This window comes from Vombatus ursinus, unplaced genomic scaffold (genome assembly GCF_900497805.2).
Source record: "Vombatus ursinus unplaced genomic scaffold, bare-nosed wombat genome assembly UNPS02014973.1, whole genome shotgun sequence".
NCBI lineage: Eukaryota > Metazoa > Chordata > Mammalia > Diprotodontia > Vombatidae > Vombatus > Vombatus ursinus.
In genome coordinates this window covers 8785213-8806470 of record NW_020954751.1, presented here as the reverse complement: position 1 = coordinate 8806470, position 21258 = coordinate 8785213, and the positions used below count along the sequence as shown (strand labels likewise).

Here is a 21258-nt window from a genome sequence, read left to right as displayed (position 1 = left end):
GGAAAACAATTTCAGGATTTCTTGAGTGGCAAAAATACTACTCTCTGTCACCAGATGTCAGGGTTGGTGCAATGGAAAGAACATTGATTTTGGCATCAGAGGATCTGGGTATGAATCTCAGCTCTGTACCTTACCATCTGGGTGACCTTCAGAAAGCCCCTTAACCTCACTGGTTCTCAGTGTCCTCATTTAAAAAAGAAAGGGGTTGGGCTAGATGACTTTTGAGGTCCCTCCCAGCTCTAAAATGTAAAATGTTTAATGTGAATATTCTTTGCTGTGTGCCTCAAATATGATAGGCCAGCTCAGTCCCAAACTCTGGCATACCCCGTTCATCATAACACTGATTTTCCTATGTGTAGGTACAAACTTCCTGGAAAAAAATTCTATCACTAATCTCATGACATTTCCTTCCATCTTCATCTTTCCACTTCTTTTATTTCCCCATTCCTGAGCCAATTACATAAATTGCTCATGGAAAGCATAGCTCCCCACAGTTCACAGGTCAGTTTCAGTTGGAAATAGTATCATGAAGTTGGTGCTATTATCTAGCATGTTTCTGAACTAACTCAATCTTGTATTTCTGTGAACTGTTGAAGATAAAGCCAAATGCTACTGCTAGAGGTTTTATTCCAGTCTGACCACAGCAGAATAAACAAGGAAAAGGATAAATTATCCCAAACACTCCATGCAGATCTCCCCAGTGAAATTGGCAGTTGATTTTTTTTAATTGTTCTTGCTAAAACTGAATATGTATGTAGTCAACTCACAATTAACTCCAGTAATGAAAGGGATCATTGGCACAGATAATCACAAATTACAAATGGTACATAAGTTATTGATGTCATAGAACATAATATAGGATTACTTTGGCAGCAGACTGTCCTGCCCGTCTTTCTTCTCTGTGTCACTTAAGCTAATGCTAACATGATTTTGCTCTTCCTTGGCCAGAATCCACTAGACAATCTGGATTAGAAAACCAAGAGCACACTAGCCAAGAGAGGAGACAGAGAGAGAGAGAAAGAGAGAGAGAGAGACAGAGACAGACAGACAGACAGAGAGAGAGAGAGAGAGAGAGAGAGAGAGAGAGAGAGAGAGAGAGAACATTTTAACTAAAGTGTGTCTCTGATAATCCAACATATGTAGTCTGTACATGGTGATTAAGAGATGACTTTCTGGACAAAATATTTGTCACTGCCCTCACAATAACAGATATGATTAAATCAAGAAAGGCATTCTGATTTGACTTAGCAGTTTTGACAAAATGCCTTTTTCATAAGGCCTCTGCTAAGAACCTTTTAACAGCTACAACAAGAAGTTCTGTTCTGCCTTGAAATGAGCAGTTGCGAAACTAACCAGTAGCATTTGGTGGAACTCTTCAGTCAGGGCGTTTCCATTGGCCTGTTGCCAGAAGCAGTAACAATCAATGGGAACTGAGCCCTTGGTCACAGGGCACTTGGCCTTACTCTGGATTTCATGCTGGTCTACCCTAAAGGCCCTGGAGGTATGGCATCCTTTTCATCATATCCCTCAAGGTGATCCTGTGAGAATGTGTATGTGACATGCCTAAAACAGCATATTTCTATTTTGTAGAAGGAAAACTTAAAAGGGGAAACATCTTTGTTTTGAATATATATGTGTGTGTGTGTGTATATATATATTCAATTCTACGCCCTGTTGCTAGCCACCAAAGTTCCAAAGGATAGTCCATGTCAGCAAGATCCTCATAGCTGTAAGCCACTTAGTAAAAGCCCCACCAGAGCTGCATGCTCTTCCTTCATGCTTCCTTCAAAGGGAGAAAAATAACTCCAGACACCTGCCTGATGCTCCTGAAACATTTTTCCTCAAGTAATCCCCTGCTTTCAGTGAGGTTGTTCTAATAGTACTGAATTCAGGAGAGAGTAGATGGGCACTCTGGTCTCTGCAGCACTTATTTTTTTCAGTTTACTGAAACTTGTCTCTGTTTCCCTACCCTCTTCTTCCTTCTCTGTCCTTCTCTTCTACCACCCTGAAAAATCTATCTTTTTTTGTTTTCCTTTGCTTGGAAGTTTATATTCACTAGTTCATTGGCCAAAAACACCCCTCTCAGAAAGTCCTAGACCAAGGATGAGGAGGTGTCTTCAAATTCTCCCAGAATTCTGCCCTATACTACCTGTGGGACCTGGAGCAAGTCATTCACTGTCCCTGTGCCTCACTTCTCCTTTTCTGTAAAATAAAAAATGTAACCCATCACCCCTTCTCTTGGAACTATGATCCCATGATACTATAACTATAGCCCCATTGGAGCTCCTAATTATAGTAAAACTGAATGTATTTCCACAAAAAAAAGTCAGGGGGCATGAGGCCATATAAGATCCTGTCATTTGTTCAGAGTAAGTCTTGGCTTAAAGATAATGAAAGGAACACGGGACCGAGAAGTATAAAACCTGCTGTCTACTCCTAGCTCAGTCATTCATTGACTGGGTGACCTTGGATGTGAGTGCCTCTCTTAGCCCCAATTTTCTCGCTTTTAGAATGTGAGTTTGAGGCTTAAATTTGATTTTTATGATTGATGGAACTCTGACTAATGCTGTGGACTAGGGTACCAGCTCTGCCTCTAATTATATCACCTTGGGAAAGTCACTCAACTATTGAGTCCTTCCTGTCTCAGAGATGAAGGCTTAGACCCTTTATATCCACTCCAGTTTTAAAATTCTCTCACTCTGGATTCTTTGGCCAGTATAATTTGTGCCCTTGAATAGGGTGCCAAATGAAATGCTGGGAGAAAAGAGTGGGTCAAGCATGCAGTCATGAGACTCTCTACCCTGCCTCCCTCCCCCTTGGTACTTGAAGTACCAAATCCTCACCGCACAAAGGAACCACCTCAGGGGTTAAAGAGCTCCCTGTCTCTGGATTGCTCTAGTCCATTTTGACCAAACAGCGCTTTTTGTCTATTGTTTTGAGATAGGCTGGTAACTGTGGTTGTCTATTCACCATATTTGGAAGGAAGGTGCCAAGTCAACTTTTACTCTTATGTCAGTTTTAGTATCCTATTACCAGCCACAGTAATCATACCACCTCTCAGCTACAAATGCCAAAATGGCAGGAGAATGCCTCTGTTTGCATTTTCTTTCTCAAAGGATATGCTCTAGATTTTTATGAGCATATAAATTTGCAGTGGCATATGGGCAAAAATTTGAACGAATTTGAAATTATATATTCATTACCCCAGTGTCATAGAAGGGGCTAAGATTCAGAAGATTTGGGTTCAAGTCCCAGCTCTTATCCTTACTAAGCACCTACCGCTGGGGCCAGCCTCAGTTTCCTCTTTTGTAAAATGAGGCTAGGAATGCTTGCACTTCCTACCCTCACAGGTTTGCTGTAAACTGTGAAGTGCTACAGAAATATGAACTGTGTATATTAACATTTTCATGGCCATCTATCCCTAAAGAGGTCTAAAGATGAGAGCCAGTTCCAGATAGAAAAAATGCAACATGGTGCTCTGTAAATTATCTCCCCCACAGCCAAATGAAAGACCACAGGAAGCTGCGGAATCTAACTCTGATTTCATGTTGGAGCAGATCGCATCTGTGGACTGCTTGGAATTTGCCTCTATTTGGTTCTTTGCTTTATTTTTCCTCTTTCTCTCATACCAGGGAAGGGCCCTCTTAGAGACCAGGCCCAGATCTGAGCTTGGGCAAGTCCCTCCCCTCTCTGGGCCACAAATTGCTCTTGGCCTCGATGATCTCTAAGGTCCTTTCCAGCTCTGACGCGGTGTGTGTGATGCTATGATTCTCTTTCCAAGCATACAAACCTTTAACCAAAGGAATTCAGTGCACCTACACAGAGGGAGAAGTGCCCTCGCTCAAATGTGATGCAAAAGCAACAAATTGTTGTACTGTAATATGTTTCTCTGAAAGGATTTCTGACTTTCTGCTTCCCGTAGGTTTCACTGAATAAAAATGCATGGAATGCTATTACAATTTGCAATGCAACATGATCTAAAAACATTGCATTTTTAAATTTTTTATTTTATTTTTTTTAACCCAAAGGGGACTAGCAGTTTATTCTTTGTGCATGTGCTTTCCCCTAGACTCTCGCTGCCCTAACAAGAAATTCAATAAATCTGCTTCCAAACCATCTTGCACAAGCTTTGCATGTCCAGTCTGGGCCTGAGGAAATTAACAAGAGAATAGAGCACACCATCGACTTACGGAGTGGCGATAAATTGAGAAGAGAGCATATCAAGCCTTTCTCACTGATGTTTAAAGACTCCAGCCTGGAGCATAAGGTAGTGGGGTCACGGTAGCTGCTTCTGTTTTACCAACGTGAATTGTTATAAATGTCCATGGAAATAAAGACAGTGCTAGGGTCTAGTTTTGCTTTTGTTTTGGCTTTTCTTTTTCTTTTTCTGTTTTGAAATCATGAGTGGACTAAAGGCCATGGAAGGAAATGATGGTTCTTGTCATAGGACCTACAATGGTTAAAGCAAAGATTATTTTTTTCCAGGATTAGCCACCTTTCATAAGGAGAAAAGAAAAGAAAAGAAAGCACGCTTTTTTTGGATCTGCATCATTTCTCATTGTTACTTAATGGCCAGGTGGTATCTCTGTTGGAATAAAATGGGAATGGCTAATTTTAACTCTCCTTATTCCACCATCATCCCACCAGGGCTCTTCTCCACAATGGTCAAATCCTAACAATTATACAGATAAAATTGAAGCATAACACGTGACAAGAGGCCAAACCTTGGAGTCAAGAGAACCAGGGTTCAAATCCTGTCTCTGATCAATACTGACTAAGTGACTCTCAGCAAGTCATTTAATCTCTCAGTGCCCCAGAAAATTAGCTAAGATTATAAATGACAACCCAAATGCCAATCTGCATCAATGGAAGGATTTTCCCCACTGAGATTTTTCTGATTCCCATAACATCACAGGTCTCTCCCCACCAAAAAGAACCATATTTCTTTAAGGTATACATATTGTTCTTCTATCAGTCTTAGAGTACCTTCTGGTCCTTAATCAGGGCAGTCACCAACTGATGCAGGCTTCTAACTTGACCCTCTACAGGAAAGGTAAATAGGGAAGGTGAGACCTCCCAGTGCAAAGGAAGAGGATTGCTCCTTAGCGCTGATCATAACTGACAAGCTTCAGCTCAGAGAGGCTGGGGAGCCCATTATCTGCTATGGTCCCCTTCCTCTATGAGTGAGCAGAGGCCTCAGGAAAGAACAGCAGGGGACTTTCCAGCTCAAGGAATTTAGTGCCAAGCTCTGCTGAGCAATTCTGTACATCTTAGCTCAGCTGCCACAGTGACCATCCATCACTCAGCTGCAGGACCATGAAACGAACATGCATATGCACAGACGTGTTCATGGTACACCTAGAATTTCCCTTTTTAAACCATCTCAAACGTGAAAACTCCAGAAAGAATACTCACTCATGTTTGACTCCCAGCTTGAAATGCCTGAGCAATAGCGAGGAAGAAAAGAAAAAGCAAGACAGATCACTACAAATTCAACAGCCAAGTCAGCAAAAACATCAAGCAACCTTTGTCTCATGAGTTTTAAAATTAGATGTACTTGTTTCAGTTGGGACGTCTAAAGAACTGGGAGACAAACGATGGTTTGTTTTGCTTTTTAACGAGGAATCTTTTAGATTAGTCCTACTAAGATCTCAAAAGGAAGGAATGTATCTGGAGATCCCTTTATACTCAGACCAATTTCCTGTTTGCTATGTGGATAGAGCAGGGGACTTGGAGGGAGGCAACGAGGATTTATTGAGCACTTACAGTGTGTCAGACACTTTGCAAATATCGTCTCTCTTGATCCTCACAATGTCCTGGTGAGGTAGGGGCTATTATGATTCTCATTTCACAGTTGAGGAAACTGAGGAAAGCAAAGATTAAGCCCAGGGTTATACAACTACTTAAATGTCTAAAGCCAGATTTGAACTCAGGTCTATTCTGACTCCAGGCCCAGCTCTCTACTCACTGTACCACTTAATAGCCTGAGCTCTATTACAGGAGTGTTAACAGTTACTTAGAGTCAGGAAGACCTGGGTTCAAATCCTACCTCTGATACTTGTTAGCTGTTTGACCCTGAGCAAGTAATTTTACCAAGTGAGCATTAGGTGAGCTTCCTTCCAATGCTGCATGTATAATCCTGATAAAGATTTTCTTGCTTGGGTCAAGAACTACATATTCTAGGCAAACAAAATATATGGAAAGTAATTTTTGTTTTTAGTTACATCAAGTTAGTGGCTCAAGGGATTGAGCGCTGGGCCTCAAGTCAGGAAGATCTGAGTTCAAATTCATCCTCAGATACTTGCTAGCCGTGTGATCCTGGGCAAGTCATATGACCTCTGCATGGCTCAACTTTCTTAACTGTAAAATGGGAATAATAATAACACCTCCCAGGGCTGTTGTGAAGATCAAATGAGATAATATTTTTAAGGTGCTTACCACATGCCTGACACATAGTAGGTACTTAATAAATACTTGGAGATTTGGTTGATTTTGTTATTGTTGTTTTTATAGTTGTCAGTTGTATACCTAAAGAAGTTTGTGAATTTCTCAGGGGAATAACAATTGTGTGGGATTGGAAATCCCTAGCTTTCCCTGTAATTACCCATGGAGTAATTGATTTTAATGTATTCTGGACAAGGAAACTCTGGATTGTAACTCCACAATCAATTAATCAATCAACAAACATTTATTAAGCGTCACTGTGCTGAAGGCTAGGGATACAAAAAGAGATAAAAAACAGCCCCTGACCTCAAGTAGTTTACAATCTAATGCTAGAGACAAGACACACACAAATATATAGAAAGCAATCAAAGGGAAACGGAGGGGCATAATTTTCATTTTCATGGGAACCTGTCCACACAGCCAATCCAGATAATTTAGGGTAAAGTAGATTCCAATCCAAAATCTCTACTTTAGCTGTGTAAATTGAGTTTCGTGGTTCTAAAATCAATGATGTCTCTCAACAGACATCACACAGTTAAAGAAAGAATCAGTTGAAGGTCCTATAGGGATATTTAGCCCAGAGAAGAGAAGGGGGAAGGTGAGGGGAGGGGGGATGATTGACAACTGTGTTTAAGTATTTAAAAGGCTTTCATTGGAAATCTAGATTCAGCTGGTTCTGCTTGTCCCCTAAGGGAAGAATTAGAAGCAAAAGGTAAAAGATAGAGTGAGGCAAATTTTGGCTTGATAGTAGTCCTACATTTTGGGCTACCCCAAAGTGGAATGGACTGTCTTGGGAGGGAGCGAGGAGGTGAATTGGGAGCAGCCAGGGATATTGCCAGGAAATAGATATTTCTCTAGTGGACTACAGAAGCATCTCCCCAAAACCTTTTTCCATTTGCTCTTTTGGACCTATTAAATGCATATAGGAAAATGTCTAGTTGTGGGCCTAGAAGCTGTCTACTGCTGACCCCAGAAAAAAAAGCATGTTGCAATGGAAAGACCCCTTAGAGTATAAATGTGGCTCGTTACAGTTTCCTAACCAAGAAGAAGTGGGAGTTTGGGTCCCAGCTCGGGCCGCTGATTTGCTATGAAAAAAAATGATTTAATCATGAAACCTCAATAACCTCTCCTGTAAAAGGAAAAGGTGGGAGCAGAGTATTGCTTGGACAAGGTGACTTTTCAGGTTCCTTCTAATTCAAAGAATAAAATTTCAGCTTTTCATAGTACCATTGAAAGAATGCTGACTCTAGAGTCAGAAGACGGGTTCAAATCCCAGTGTGACGTAGGGCAAATCCGTTAATATGCTAGGCCCTCTCTTCTAATTTGTAAAATTAAAAGTATGCACTAGATGGCCTCTGAGGTCCCTTCCACCTCTAGAGATACAATCCTATGCAACCGCAACCGTGTGCTGGGAAATGTTTAACAATGGTCTCTCAGGGAAATGTGCCTGACATACTTTTACTTTTAATGCATAACTAATACTTTCCCCATCACTTTCTTGGATGTAAACAATCAACAAAACAATAAATCAGGGCCTGATAATGCAACTTGCTTATTTCTTGGGTGCAAACGCTTATACTGGAGATTTAACTATCAGCAGCTCTTTCAAGCCGGCTCCAGTACACCACTGACCCAGGACTCTAGGGATATCTAGGATCTCCTACCTGCCTGGACGTTGCCGGACCTTGGTTGTAGGGGTCTTATCACATCCCCCAGTATTTTTCTGCCTCTTTGACTATTCTGTTATTCGATATTCCACTCCTCCCAGATCTGACACTTTCCTAAGCAAATTAAAAAGCATTTTTCCCATTGAAAAAAAAGCATTTTTATGTGATGAATTCAGAATTGTGGTCATTATGTGAAAGTGCTTTTCCTACTGGGAAAGAGAGAGAATGGATATAATTAATTTACCTTGGTAATTTTCTCAGGAAAAAAAAAGAATATATTCTGTTTGAACAATGGTCTGAGAAAATGTAATGTGACATATTATGCCTTCTTTTCTCCTTTATTAATGAACTAAGGCACAGAAACCACCATCAAAACACATACAAAAGACTTATAAGCATTATTCAAATTTTCCTTAGGCACTTTATTTCCCTCAAAACTGGCATTTCCATTAAAAAAGTATTGTGTAAAAAGAGGATTTTCATTCACAGATTAAGAATTCATTAACTATTTTTTGAAAGAATGTGTATATTCATATATATATATATGTATATATATATGTGTGTGTATATATATATAAACTTTCCCCTATCATTTCTGCTGGGGCAAAATAGAACAAGTCAAATCCCTCACCCCATGACAGACCTTCGATTACTTCTACTACACATCTATCATATCCTCATATCCCCTTTTGAGTCTTTTCTTCTATGGTTTAAACATTCCCAGTTCCTTCAACTAGATCTTCCACCTCAAGATCTTAAGAATATCTCTGATAGTTATTTATGGCTTCCACCCCCCATCAGTGCATCCCCAATCCTCATGAAAGGAAATGTAAACTTTGTGCTTTCCAGAAGAGCAGAAGGATTTCCTCTTCACTCCCCCTACTCCCAGCAATCCCAGGGTTTAGAAGTTAGTCTAATGGGACTCTAAGCTTCCTCCCACTCCTGCCCCTGATTCAGAGGAAGTCTGAACAAAAGGGCCAGGGGTGAGGTTTTCAACTGAAATCTACCAAATCCCACACAAGATCCTATTTGTTCAGAGGGTTTCCCCAAAATAGATGGCTACATTTGCTGAAAAAAACAAAAAACAAAAAAACAAAAAACACCATATCTACAAGTCTCTTCCCATAGATTTTTTCCCCCACAATGCCAATTGCATAAATCTAGTCATTTCATTCCCAAAGGACACAAATATTTGCATCTGATGCCCATGGGCAAATCAGTGTTCTTTTCCACATGTGGTTTTGGTCTCTAGCCCATCTACCTACTTGTTCAATCATTTCAGGATTTGACTCTTTGTGATCCCATTTGAGGTTTCTTGGCAAAGATATTGGAGTAGTTTGTCACTTCCTTCTCCAGCTCATTTTATAGATGAGGAAACTGAGGTAAACAGGGTTAAGTGACTTGCTCAGGGTCACACAGCCAGCGTGTATCTGAGATTCTGAGATGGAACCTGAACTTACTTCCTCCCTGCTTCAAGACCAGTTGTCTGTTTCTGATGCTATGCTGTATTGGGATACATACTAGTAGTAAATGTCATTTTCCCTCCAAGAAGTCCCTTTAAAATGCTAATTTGTTTCTGAATGACTAACCTGGAGGGGCTAAACAGATTCATCCAAGGTAACAGCTGGAAAAAAAATCCATTTTAAGATGATTAAGTGTCATGGGTCAGATGAGAGGATACTCCAGTTTTTATTTTTTGGAGGGGTAGGGTGGGGAGACTTGCTGTTGTTGTTAACATAGGGGCTCTCTACCACCCCACCACCAATCATTCCTATTGTTGCCTTTACAGAATGGGCTCTCAGCAACAATATGGTTTTACTGTATGCACTGAAGACAAAATCCTCACTCCATCCAGCCTTAGTTTAGACAAGATAACAAGAAATAATGAACCAACTTGAAAAGATCTCAATTCAGTTAATAACAATACCTGACATCTATGTGACACTTTAACATTTACAAAAGGACTTCTGTCACAACCTCATGAGATAGGTAGTCAGAATATTATTTATCCCATTTTACAGATAAGGAAATGGAGGCATAGAGAGATTAAAAGATGTTCCTAGGTCAGACTGCTAACAAGTACTGGACTAGGGCTTGAACTCAAGCCATCTGGTTCTAAGACAAATAAATCATCTTGCTTCTCTTAGAGCTACCTGCCAAGTTGGTCAGTCATTGCCACCAATTATCAAAGCCTGCCACAGATGGCTGTAAACTCATGCAAATGATCCTTTTCATTGAGGATTTCCTTTTTCTTCTGGCCAGACTAGAAATTCCTCAAGGGGCCTCTTTTTTTGTACATTAACAGAAATGTGTGCTAAAAGCCTAGGTTAATGGGGGGGGGGTTTGGGTTAAAGAACATAAATATATATTTGCAGATGTATTTTGATCCTTGAAGTATCCTGATTTTAAAGTGTCCTTCTATCTAATACCAGGATGGTTTTCTTTAATATTTACCTGTAGGCTTCAGAGTCTACCATAAGTTTGTATCTCAGAGCTACCATTCTTCAGTTCTCTGCTAAGAGATATACAAACCCAAATAAGGTTTGGACTGGAAAAGCCCAAATTTCATATTAAAGATTCAAAACAGCATAGCTATGCAATGGAAACTATAGTGGATTTGGAATCAGACCATATATGTTCAAGGTCTTGCCTTACTATTTAAGATACTAGCTGTGTAACCTTGGGGTAGTTACTTATCCTCTTTTGTTCTCAGATTACTCATCTGAAAAATGGTGAGGTTGTACTAAATGATCTCCAAGATTCCTTCTAGATCCAAATCTGTTATCCTATCAATCTATCTCAAAGATTTTAAAAGGAATAACTTAAAAGTTAGACATTAACTGTTCATTCTGTCAATACTGTATCAGATATTCTCAGAATAAGATAACATCTTTAAAACTAGGTTGATATTTAAAATCAGAATTAACTCTTCTTTAACTTGGATTTCGATGGTACATTTTAATAGCATCTTAAAGAGCTTCTTAAAATTAGATGTTATGAATGTGCATTTTCTGAAGGTTCTCCCCATCTCTTTTGCAAGTGTCTCTAATCTAAACAATGAGCCTCCTTTTGCTTGGCAGCCCATTTCTTCAATGGCATTCTTTTGGGATTAATCAATAGGTTCAATTTTCTTGGCCTTCTGGGTTACCTGTATCCTAAAGAACCAGTCTCCTTTGAGAAGTGTTCAGTTTAACATAGAGATATGGGTTGTTAGCTTATCAACCCAATTATTACTCAAATACTGGGTTGTCAAAATATCGAAGATGTGGTGGACCCAAAGAAACTCAGTGGGCATAATTCCAAGAGATTCACTATTGCTGCAGATCATCACCATTTTTGATGAAATCAGCTGGATTCTGTTGCTTCTTTGAGGAACTGTGAAGAGACATTTTAATCAGGAATGGGATCTAGTCTTGAAAAAGTGCATTCTTCTTATGACCTTTCTTACAAGGGTCAATTCTCTGTGCATTATTATGGCAGACAGTTGATCACTTCCATCATCCTGATGCACTCATACTGACTTCCCATGTGGAAATTTACTCATCCATTGTTATAGCATTTGATTCAATGACTACAAACCAACATCTCTAAGGAAAATTCTCTCCTTTGAAATAAAACTTTTCAATTTTCATTATTTTCTTTGTATCTTCTTATAAGGTCTTTCTTTTGGGGGGAGGAGCAAATAGAGGTTCAGGTTTTAAGACACAGAAATTGTCATACATAATCAAACACATTTTCTTTTACCCCTGACTACTAATGGCATTAATGCTAAACAGTGTATTTAAACCAATTAACTTAACAATTGAAGTGAAAACATAATTCTATTCCATTTCTTTGCTAATATTCCTTCTCATTAGCTTTTCAAATAAGGCAACATAGAAAGTTAGCATGGATGTTTTCCACATGAATAATCCACACGATCATTCATGTAGATGAATCCAAGAAACAAGAAACTCTGAACTTGCTATCCTTCACTCTAGACTATGAAAAAGACCCAAAACTATCTGTCTAGGCACATGTGTACATCCATATGTGTTTGTAGATATCAGAGCTATGTAATTAATTCAAGGCAAGTCAACAGTCATTTATTAAGTACATCTCATGTGCCAGTCACTATGTTATATCTCAGGGATGTATTTGGTGACCAAAATATCATTAACTACAAATATCCTACTTGGAATCTAGATTCAGTTTGAATGAAAAGAAAACGATTTTTGATATGTCATACAACTGAGCAGATCTAAAATAAAAAATTTCAAAGGGTTTCAAAATATAAAAGACATTCCATATGTAAAAATGCCTACATAAAGCATTTTGCTCTTCTAGTAAGTGGTAAAGATCAAATATGAATTAAAGAATCTATACTCCAAATCCTCAAATGAATCTAGCAGTTCTGGAAATCTACATAATGTTCTAGCTGGTGTTTTAAAAACTTATTTGATATGTTATTGATGGATAGTTAGATGATGCAGTAGACAGAGCACTGGTATTAAAATAAGGAAGACATATTCATGAGTTCAAACTCAGCCTCAGATACTAGCTGCGGAACCTTAGACAAGTCACTTAATCCTGTCTGCCTCAGTTTCCTCATTTGTAAAATGAACTGGAGAAGAAAATTTCAAATCACTCCATCATCTTTACCAAAAAAAAAAACAAAAACCCAAATGGGGTCATGAAGAGTTGGACATGACTGAAAAAATGACTGAACAACAACAAAATGATATTGAAGGTGTTAAGTTCCTGTTCTGGTCCACATTTAGACAGATAAATCCGAATAATTTGGATCCTCTAAATGTTTTTGGCTTCTTCTCATTTGGCCCCACTTGCTATGGATTCAAATTTGAACAATGCCTCTATAACTAAAGTGTAATGAATTACGTAGACAGTTAATCTAGATGGGATTTTTAAAGTACTCTGCATAATACTACTTTCCATAGGTAAAAGTGTTGTCTAAACCTGGATTCTTTTTTTGGGGGGGGGGCAGGCAGTGGGGTTAAGTGACTTTCCCAGGGTCACACAGACAGTACGTGTCAGTTATCTCAGGCAGGATTTGAACTCAAGTCCTCCTGACTCCAGGGCTGGTGCTCTACCCACTGCACCACCTAGCTGCTCCCTAAAAGTAGATTCTTAATGAAATTCAGGAAAGTTCAAATTCAAATGTTATTCTAGAAATTTAGATATATTTTCATTTTTTCCATGACCACTGATGACCCTTAATCAAGGTATAATAAACTTAACAGAAGAAATAAAACCAAAAATGTGTATTTGATAATGTATCTTTTTATTAGCCATCATTCCATCTTTAGCAATGATAAATACATACTGCAAAGATATTTTTAGTATTAATATAGAAAAATTCTAAAGGTAACATTTATTAACAAAATAACTTTTATAAGAAAATGATAAGATTATGTTACTATCTCAGTTACAAAGAGTGATTAATTTAGGTAACCATAGGCTAGTCTGCAACATGAAATGTGGGCACACTAAAATGGTGTTCATTGGCCCTGAAAAGATGATAATCTACACTGTATTTCTTCTTATTACCAAGCGTGATGGTTTCCTTATAAAAGATAAATTTGCTGTGTAAAGATAAAATAATGAGACCAATCAAGCCTTACATACACGAGGAAACTGAAGCAAACCCTAGCTCAAACCCATTTTTGTTCGACTACATGGCCACCAAAATAACTTTTCAGGAAGAAGCTAAGCTGTTTTTTGTGGGTGGATCTGTCTACATTTTGAAACAGTTGCTTATGGTTTTCTACCTTGCCAGAAATGAAATACATAAAGAAAACTTAAGAAAACAACCTTCTAGCACTTACCTTCAATATTCAATACTGGTTATCTACCTAGGTACATGTGTGCGCTCACATATTTGTAGACATTAGAGCTATATATTCAAAGTAAGTCAATGGTCATTTATTAAGTACCTATTAAGCACCGTATTGTATCTTAGAGATATAAAAATGAAAAAAGAAACAGACCTTGCCCTCATATAGTTTACATTTAATTCAGATAATTGTAACATTTACATTTACGTTTGTATATTTGCTAATTAACTAATTAATGAGGCCATCAGGTAGTATACATGACTGTCCAGGATAACAAAGAGATTGTTAAGTAGATTATATTATCTTAAAGAAACCTGTATTTTGGTTAACTTTTATAAGCAGCAAAACCTAATTCTTTTTTTTTGTCTACTTTTAAAATATTTCAGTCATATCTCACTCTTTGTGACCCTACTTGGAGTTTTCTTGGCAAAGATACTGGAGTGGTTCGCCATTTCCTTCTCCAACTCATTTAACAGATGAGGAAGTAAAGCAAACTGGATTAAATGACTTATCCAGGGTCACACAGCTAATAAGTGTCTGAGGCCAGATTTAAACTCAGGAAGACAAATCTTCTTGACTCCAGGCCTGGTGCTTTATCCACTGTGTCACCGAATTTTGGCAGGAAACAATCTAGATTACACATAGGAATTTGTTTGTTAAGAGCTTCACTTATTACAAGATAGTAAATGAGACAAAGCATGTTCTCTCCTAACCACTAGAGACAATTAAGAAGCCCATAGATGTGCATCTTTTAAGACTTGAGTACATTAGTGTCTGGGTACGTTAATGAGGACAAGGAACAGCAAAGTGTCTAATGGAAGCTAGAGCAGTGCACTTGGGGTCAGGAAGACCTTGATTCAAACCTCTCCTTAGACACACTGTAGCTCTATGACCCTGGACAATTCATGTAACCTTTCTCTGCCTCTTTTTCTCTGTAACATGGGGATAGTAATAGCACCAATCTCACTGGAATCTTGTGAGTATCACAAGGATGTGAGGCTGAAATAATGTGTAAAAAATGCTTTGCAAACCTGAAATCACTAAATAAAAGTGAGAGATGATGATGATGATGATACCATTGAATGAGCAGGGTATAATGGAAAGAGCACTGGATTAGGACTCATAAAATGTGTATCTGAGTCCTGACTTTGCCATTAGCTAGCTTTATGACTTTGAGTAAGTTATTTAAACTCTCAGTCTGCATTTCTCTTCTAGAAAATGAGACAGTTGGACTCGATGATAAAAACTAACTCACATTTATATAAGCATTTGGCATTTTACAAAGCCCTTACCTCAATTATTAGTCTCATTTTACAGATGAGGAAACTGAGTCTCAGAAAAGTTAAGTGACTTATCCAGTGTCACATTGCTAATACTGGAATTCAAACTGAGGTCTTCTTAGTAAAAAGACCAATGCATTTAGATCACCCTTTCTCAACAATAAAATAGATCTTTGTTTTCATCAATTCACTCTAATGGTGCAGATAGTATGTTATCAATGCTTGCCATACTGTGTGACTTCTGTCTATGCTTTCCCAAAAGTTCATCACAGAGAATCTGCCTGTCTGCAGGCCTTCCTCAGTTTTCCTTAAAATTGCAACGGTGCCAGGATAGCCCTCTATAGCTGCCCGCCTGTCACCCCTCACACTTCCCACGTGACCAGGTATATTACACATACTAAATGATCTCTAGAGTAGTTTGTAACTTAGACCCTGCAACCTTATCCTTGTGAATTTACGGTAAACAATTGGGCATTGTAAAATTTAGGGCCTGGTCTCTCACTTTGAATTCTAATCATTAAAATAAGATCCTAAATATACTCTTACTGTGACTTTTTATCTGTGTGACACTGGTGAAATCATTTAACCATCCTGGTCCTCAGTATCCTCATCTGTAAAATGATTATTAGACTGAATGACCCCTGAGATCCCAAGAGCACAATGGTAAATGTTGAATAGTCAAAAATAAATGTATACAGGACTCACTTTAAGTGTTATATGAATTATTAATATTTTCCCCATTACTTCCTTAAGTCTAGACTATCAACAAAATAATCAACTAAGCCCTGGTTCACACCATTTGCCAATTTCCGTGGCATAAACACTCACACTGAAAATTTAAGTCAGCTCTCCCAAGCTACCAGTTCAAGCTGGCTCCACTATGTCCTTTCTAGTTAAAAATCTATGATTATTTGAAAAGGTCAGCATCTAGAAAAGAGTTGGACAAGAACTTGCAATTCCTATTTCTCCCCTGATCTTTGAACACTTAGATGAGTATACCCTAATAGTAAAATAGTTTCAAAGATGGTTTTGATCATAATAGCCAAGCTGACCAATGTTGATCATCTACACATTGGCACAACTGGCAAACAATGATCAATATTTTTCTCTCTAATGACACCACCATGTAGAAAAATAACATTTTTATTGTTTTTACTGAAACATAAAGCCAGAATGATTCTTGGAATTTTTCTGTTGTTGCACAAATTGACACTCCTAGTCTGTACTGAAGTCTTTCAGTCATAAAGTCACCCTAAAGCTAATATCAAAACAACCCTTACATTGCTTCGGGAGACAAGTATGAAGAAAGCAAATCTCCCCTTTCTCCGTCTCTAACCATAATTGCCAAGGACATTAATGATGAGAGACCAGCTAGCAAGGAGGCCTTAAGTCTAACCTGTTGAGAAAATGTATTCCATTAGAAACTCTTTGATCATGAAATGCCAAATAAGGGAAGGAGAAGGCAAAAGAAGAGAAATATGGGGAGGGGATGGAGAAAAAGGACAACGGGGAAGAAGAATTTTTAAAAATAAAAGCAGCTACTCACATTTATTTAGAATTATTGTTTAGGGAGATTTCAAATAGTACTAAAAAGATAAGAAATGAAAAAAATAGAATGCAAAGTTTTCTGCATTGTAGCCTCTATAAAGGTCACCAATAAGGCTCTTTGTAGCCAAAATCAATTCTCCTTTTATCTCTGAGTTGAAGAGAAAATCTGGGAAGAAAAAATTTCTGTTTTCTCCTCATTTTTCTAAAACATTTTTCCAGGTACTTCCAGAACACTTAGACAAGAATCACAATACAGGGAATTAGTGTCTGTTTCCTCACTATGCACATTCAACTGATAACCCAGCTAATAAGCAATTCAAGTCTATTTGGTTTAACACACTAGTCAGTCTGTACCATCTGCAAGGCCTTGCACCAGGAGTGGGGAACCTGTGGTCTCCCAGCCACAGGGACTCTGACTGAATCCAAGGATTCAGTCAAAGTGCTGCACTTGAGGACTTAGGGGGCCACATGTGGCCGGGAGGCCACAGGTTCCCCACCCTTGCCCTACACTATATTCTGGGATGATATTCTGTTCAACATGCCAGAATCTATTTTCTAGAGGCTAACAATCTAATTTGGGTGATGGTAGAAGACATTGAGGCAAATAACTATAGCTCAAAATGATATGTAACTGTAATATAAAAAGTACAAAGGAATATTCCAGCCAAAGTATGAGAAATTCTAGTAAATGTGGTGAAAGTGAGGAGAGGAAAGTCAGGAAGGCTTTCATAGAGGAGGTGACTTCTAGTTGGGCGTTAAAATAAATTGAAGACTTTGACAATTAGGTGACAATCTATTCCAAGATTGAAAAATAGTTTGAAGCAAAGGCATCGGGATAAAAAAGGACAGGAGAAATGACTTGGAAAGTCATCCAATTTTCCTGGACTAAAGAGAGTACTCAAAAAGGAGTAATAGGAAATAAAGTTGGAAAAGTCAGATAAAGGTAAACTGGGATGGGTCACAAAGAGGATGTTTATGTTTTGTTTTTTTTTCAGCAAGTAGTCAGCTTAGTACACCAAAAGTCTTTGAAAAGAGGAGTGATATGATAACAGCAATGCATTAAGGTTACTAATGTGGTCACTTGAAACCACGCTTCACATTAGCTACTAATGTGAAGTGTGAATTGGATCCAGAGGAGCAGACTACAGCAGGAAAAAAATAATAAAAGCCTAATTGTGATGTGATCAGGCCTAGAATAAGAATAGGGGAAGTTGTGGAAAATAGAGAGAGATAGCAAAGGAGGGAAGCCAGAAGATTTGACAAACTATTAGATGCATGGAGTGGAGAAGGAGGAGTCAAAGATGAGATTATGAGCCTGGGTACCTACAAATAATGTGATAATGTCAACAGAAATAGAGGCAGAGAAAAATAGAACATCACAATTTGGGGGGCATATTGAGTTGGAAGTTTAACTAGTATATTCACATGGAGATATTCAGCAGGCAGTTAGATATATTATCCTGGAATTCTGGTGAAGGGTTGGTGATAAATACAGATTTCAGAGAGTTGTTAATTGAAGTAATGGACTGAATGAGATAACAAAGTGTGAGTGTAGAGCAAGAGGAGAAGAGAGCAAAGGATAGAATCTTGGGGATTACCTATCTTTAAGACAAAGGAGGAATAAGAAATCAGGGTTATGAGAGGAGAGCTATAAGAGGTGCAGTGCCAGGTAAACCAAAGGGAGGAGAAGGGATGAAAAATATAGGAATGCTAAATGGGTGCAGAGAGGTCAAGGAATGAACCTTGTCAGAAACGAGCCAATTTCCTTTATGTGACCAATTTATTCTCTACTATTTCTTATGATATAGTGTGTGATAGTTTCATTTCTGAAGATATCAATCAATTAGAATTTTTTAAGTACTTGTGTTCCATACTTGTAGGCTAATTACAAATACAAAACTGAAAATCTCTGTCCCTAAGAGCTTACATTCTAATAGGGGTGATGACATGAAATACATATATATATGCATATATATATATATATAATTAGATATGTTTTATATATAATAGATGCAAAAATGGATACAATAAAATTTGGGGAGGGAGTGGACAAGCAACTGTAGGGATTAAGAAAGGCTTCATACACACACACCTTAAGCTGTTGAAGAAACTTCCTGTAGTTGAAGAGAATGCACAGCACAAAAATATGATGATGCTGACTGAGGACCCAAGACATATGAAGACATCAATCAGACCAGCAGGATAAGGCTAATGTTCTCTTATGATGGGGGCATAAATAAGTATAAATAGGAATACCAACATTCAGGGTAATGAAAGGAACATTATACAATAATGACTGAGAAGCAAGATTAGATCATTACAGCACAGCGTAATGTCAACAATAGTGTATTTAAAGTCAGATGACCTGAGATAAAATCCTGGCTTACTATTCCTCTAACTTCAGGAAAGTGACTTTCTCTCCCTGGGTAGCTGTAAAATGAGGCAGTAGATTGAATTCAGATTCTCTGAAGACTCCCCTATGGTCCTTGGGCCAATTGACCAATTCAACAACATTAAGTGACTTTCACATGCAAGCAAAATTCAGAGAGATGGGTGTAGTAAACCCTAGAGTCAGAAGGCTTGAGTTCCAATCCACCCTCAAGGATTTAATAGCTGTGTGACCCTGAGTGAGTCACTTAGCCTCTGTCTGCCTCCATTTCCACATCTCTAAAATGGAGGGAATATAGCCGCTCTCCCAGTGTTGTTAAGAGGATAAAATAAAACACATATTTGTAAAATGCTTTGCAAACCTTAGAGTGTTTATATAAATGCTAGATGTTATTATTATCCTTGTGGCTCTAATAGAAAATATTTATATTTCTGAACTTTGTCCTGAAAAATCATCTTCAAACTATTTGCATGATTCTCCTTGGAGACAGTCAGATATTGTCTTCCTTCCAAAATCATAACTGTGTCTAGACACACCAACCCATTTGAAAAGAAAGAATGAATAAATCTAGTTAGTAAACTGGTTGTTAGAATGGATCCAAAACTTTTGTCCTCCAAGATAATACTCATTTTTACCAAACTTAAGGGTTTTTATGTATTTTATCTCTCCTGAAATACAATATTAGCATACTTCCTTGCACATGACAGTATTTTTAAAATGTTAAATGAGTCAGCAGATTTATTCCACTAATATTTGTTGAGCACCCTGCATGCAAGCCACTGAGGAATTTACAAATATAAATAATACATGGTCTCTACTCTTAAGGAAATTACAGTACAGTTGAAAAAAGACATGCATGGAAATTACCGTAGCACGTATTAGGATATGGAAGGTACTGTTGTGTAAAGAGGACTGGATTCTGAGTCTGAATGATTGGATTCAAATCCTGTCTCAACATTTTCTAGTTGTGTGACTATGCTAATCAGTCTCTGAGCCTCAATTTCCTCATCTGTAAGATGGGGTTGATTATAATACTTATAATGCCTACATCATGTTGTTGTTATGAGGAAAGGCTTTTGCAAGCCTTTGAGCTATATATTGAAAGAGACAATTGCATTATAAACAGAGAGCTGGCCCAAGAGTCAGGAAGACTTGAGTTCAAACCAGTCCCTGATGCTCTGGGCAAGTCTGATCTCTCAACATCCCAGAAAATTTTCTTAAGACTGTAAGTTGCCTTAACAGCTACTGATATGCATTGGTGAAGAGAGTTTTCTCACCAGAAGTTCCCTACACTGATGAAACCATGAGTCTGAACACACATAAAAGAACTATGTAAATAAATGTGACTATTATAAGAAAGCTATGAGGTACTATGAGATCAATTGAGGGGGAGATCATTTTCATCTGGGGAAATTAGGGAAGTTTTCATGGAAGAAATGTTAGTTAAATGGACACAAAGTGGGTTTTACTTACCACCATTAATAGGACATGAAATTTATGTTGTTTTTTTCCAGGAGGCAGCATGATGCTATGGAAGCAACACTGGATTTGGAGTCAAAGGACCTGAGTTCAAATCCTGACTCTACCACTTACTACCTGTGTGACCTTGGGCAAATCACTTAAACTTTCTGAACTTTAGTTTCCTTATCTGTCAAATGAGGGGGTTGGTCTGGATGGCCTCTGAGGTGCCTTCCAACTTTAGAGCTATGATCTTATGACTAAGGCTCACTTACACTGATCTATCTAGTTGTGCCTGCCTGGTCCTTCTTTGCATAGCTTGCTGCAATGAGGGAGATAGTCCGTGGCCACCAGAGAAGAGAATGAAACTAACATTGCAAAAGAGTGAAGCTAACTTTCCTACACAATGATTGAGCCCATGACTTTGGTCTTGCCAGTCAATGCTCTAACTGAGACATTATCTGTATCCATGAATCCCTAGTAGCAACAAACCCTTTGGAAAAGAGTAAGGGAAAACTCAACTGATAGTTAAATTCATCAATACCAATAGAATCAATACCAAAAAACCATTTGAATTTTTCACACTAAATCACTTCTTTTGACATGTAGATACCAACTAAGGTGTTCCATTATGTTCT

The 21258-nt window shown here is 38.2% G+C and overlaps 1 protein-coding gene across 1 annotated transcript in view; it reads left to right on the top strand.

Moving 5' to 3' along the window:
- ADCY8 (adenylate cyclase 8) overlaps window positions 1-21258 on the top strand; it is a 361242-nt gene that overhangs the window by 228745 nt on the left and 111239 nt on the right. The window contains exon 8 of the mRNA XM_027845527.1: window positions 4070-4267. Within this exon, the coding sequence (XP_027701328.1) occupies window positions 4070-4267 (198 nt within the window). The remainder of the gene's footprint in view (window positions 1-4069; window positions 4268-21258) is intronic.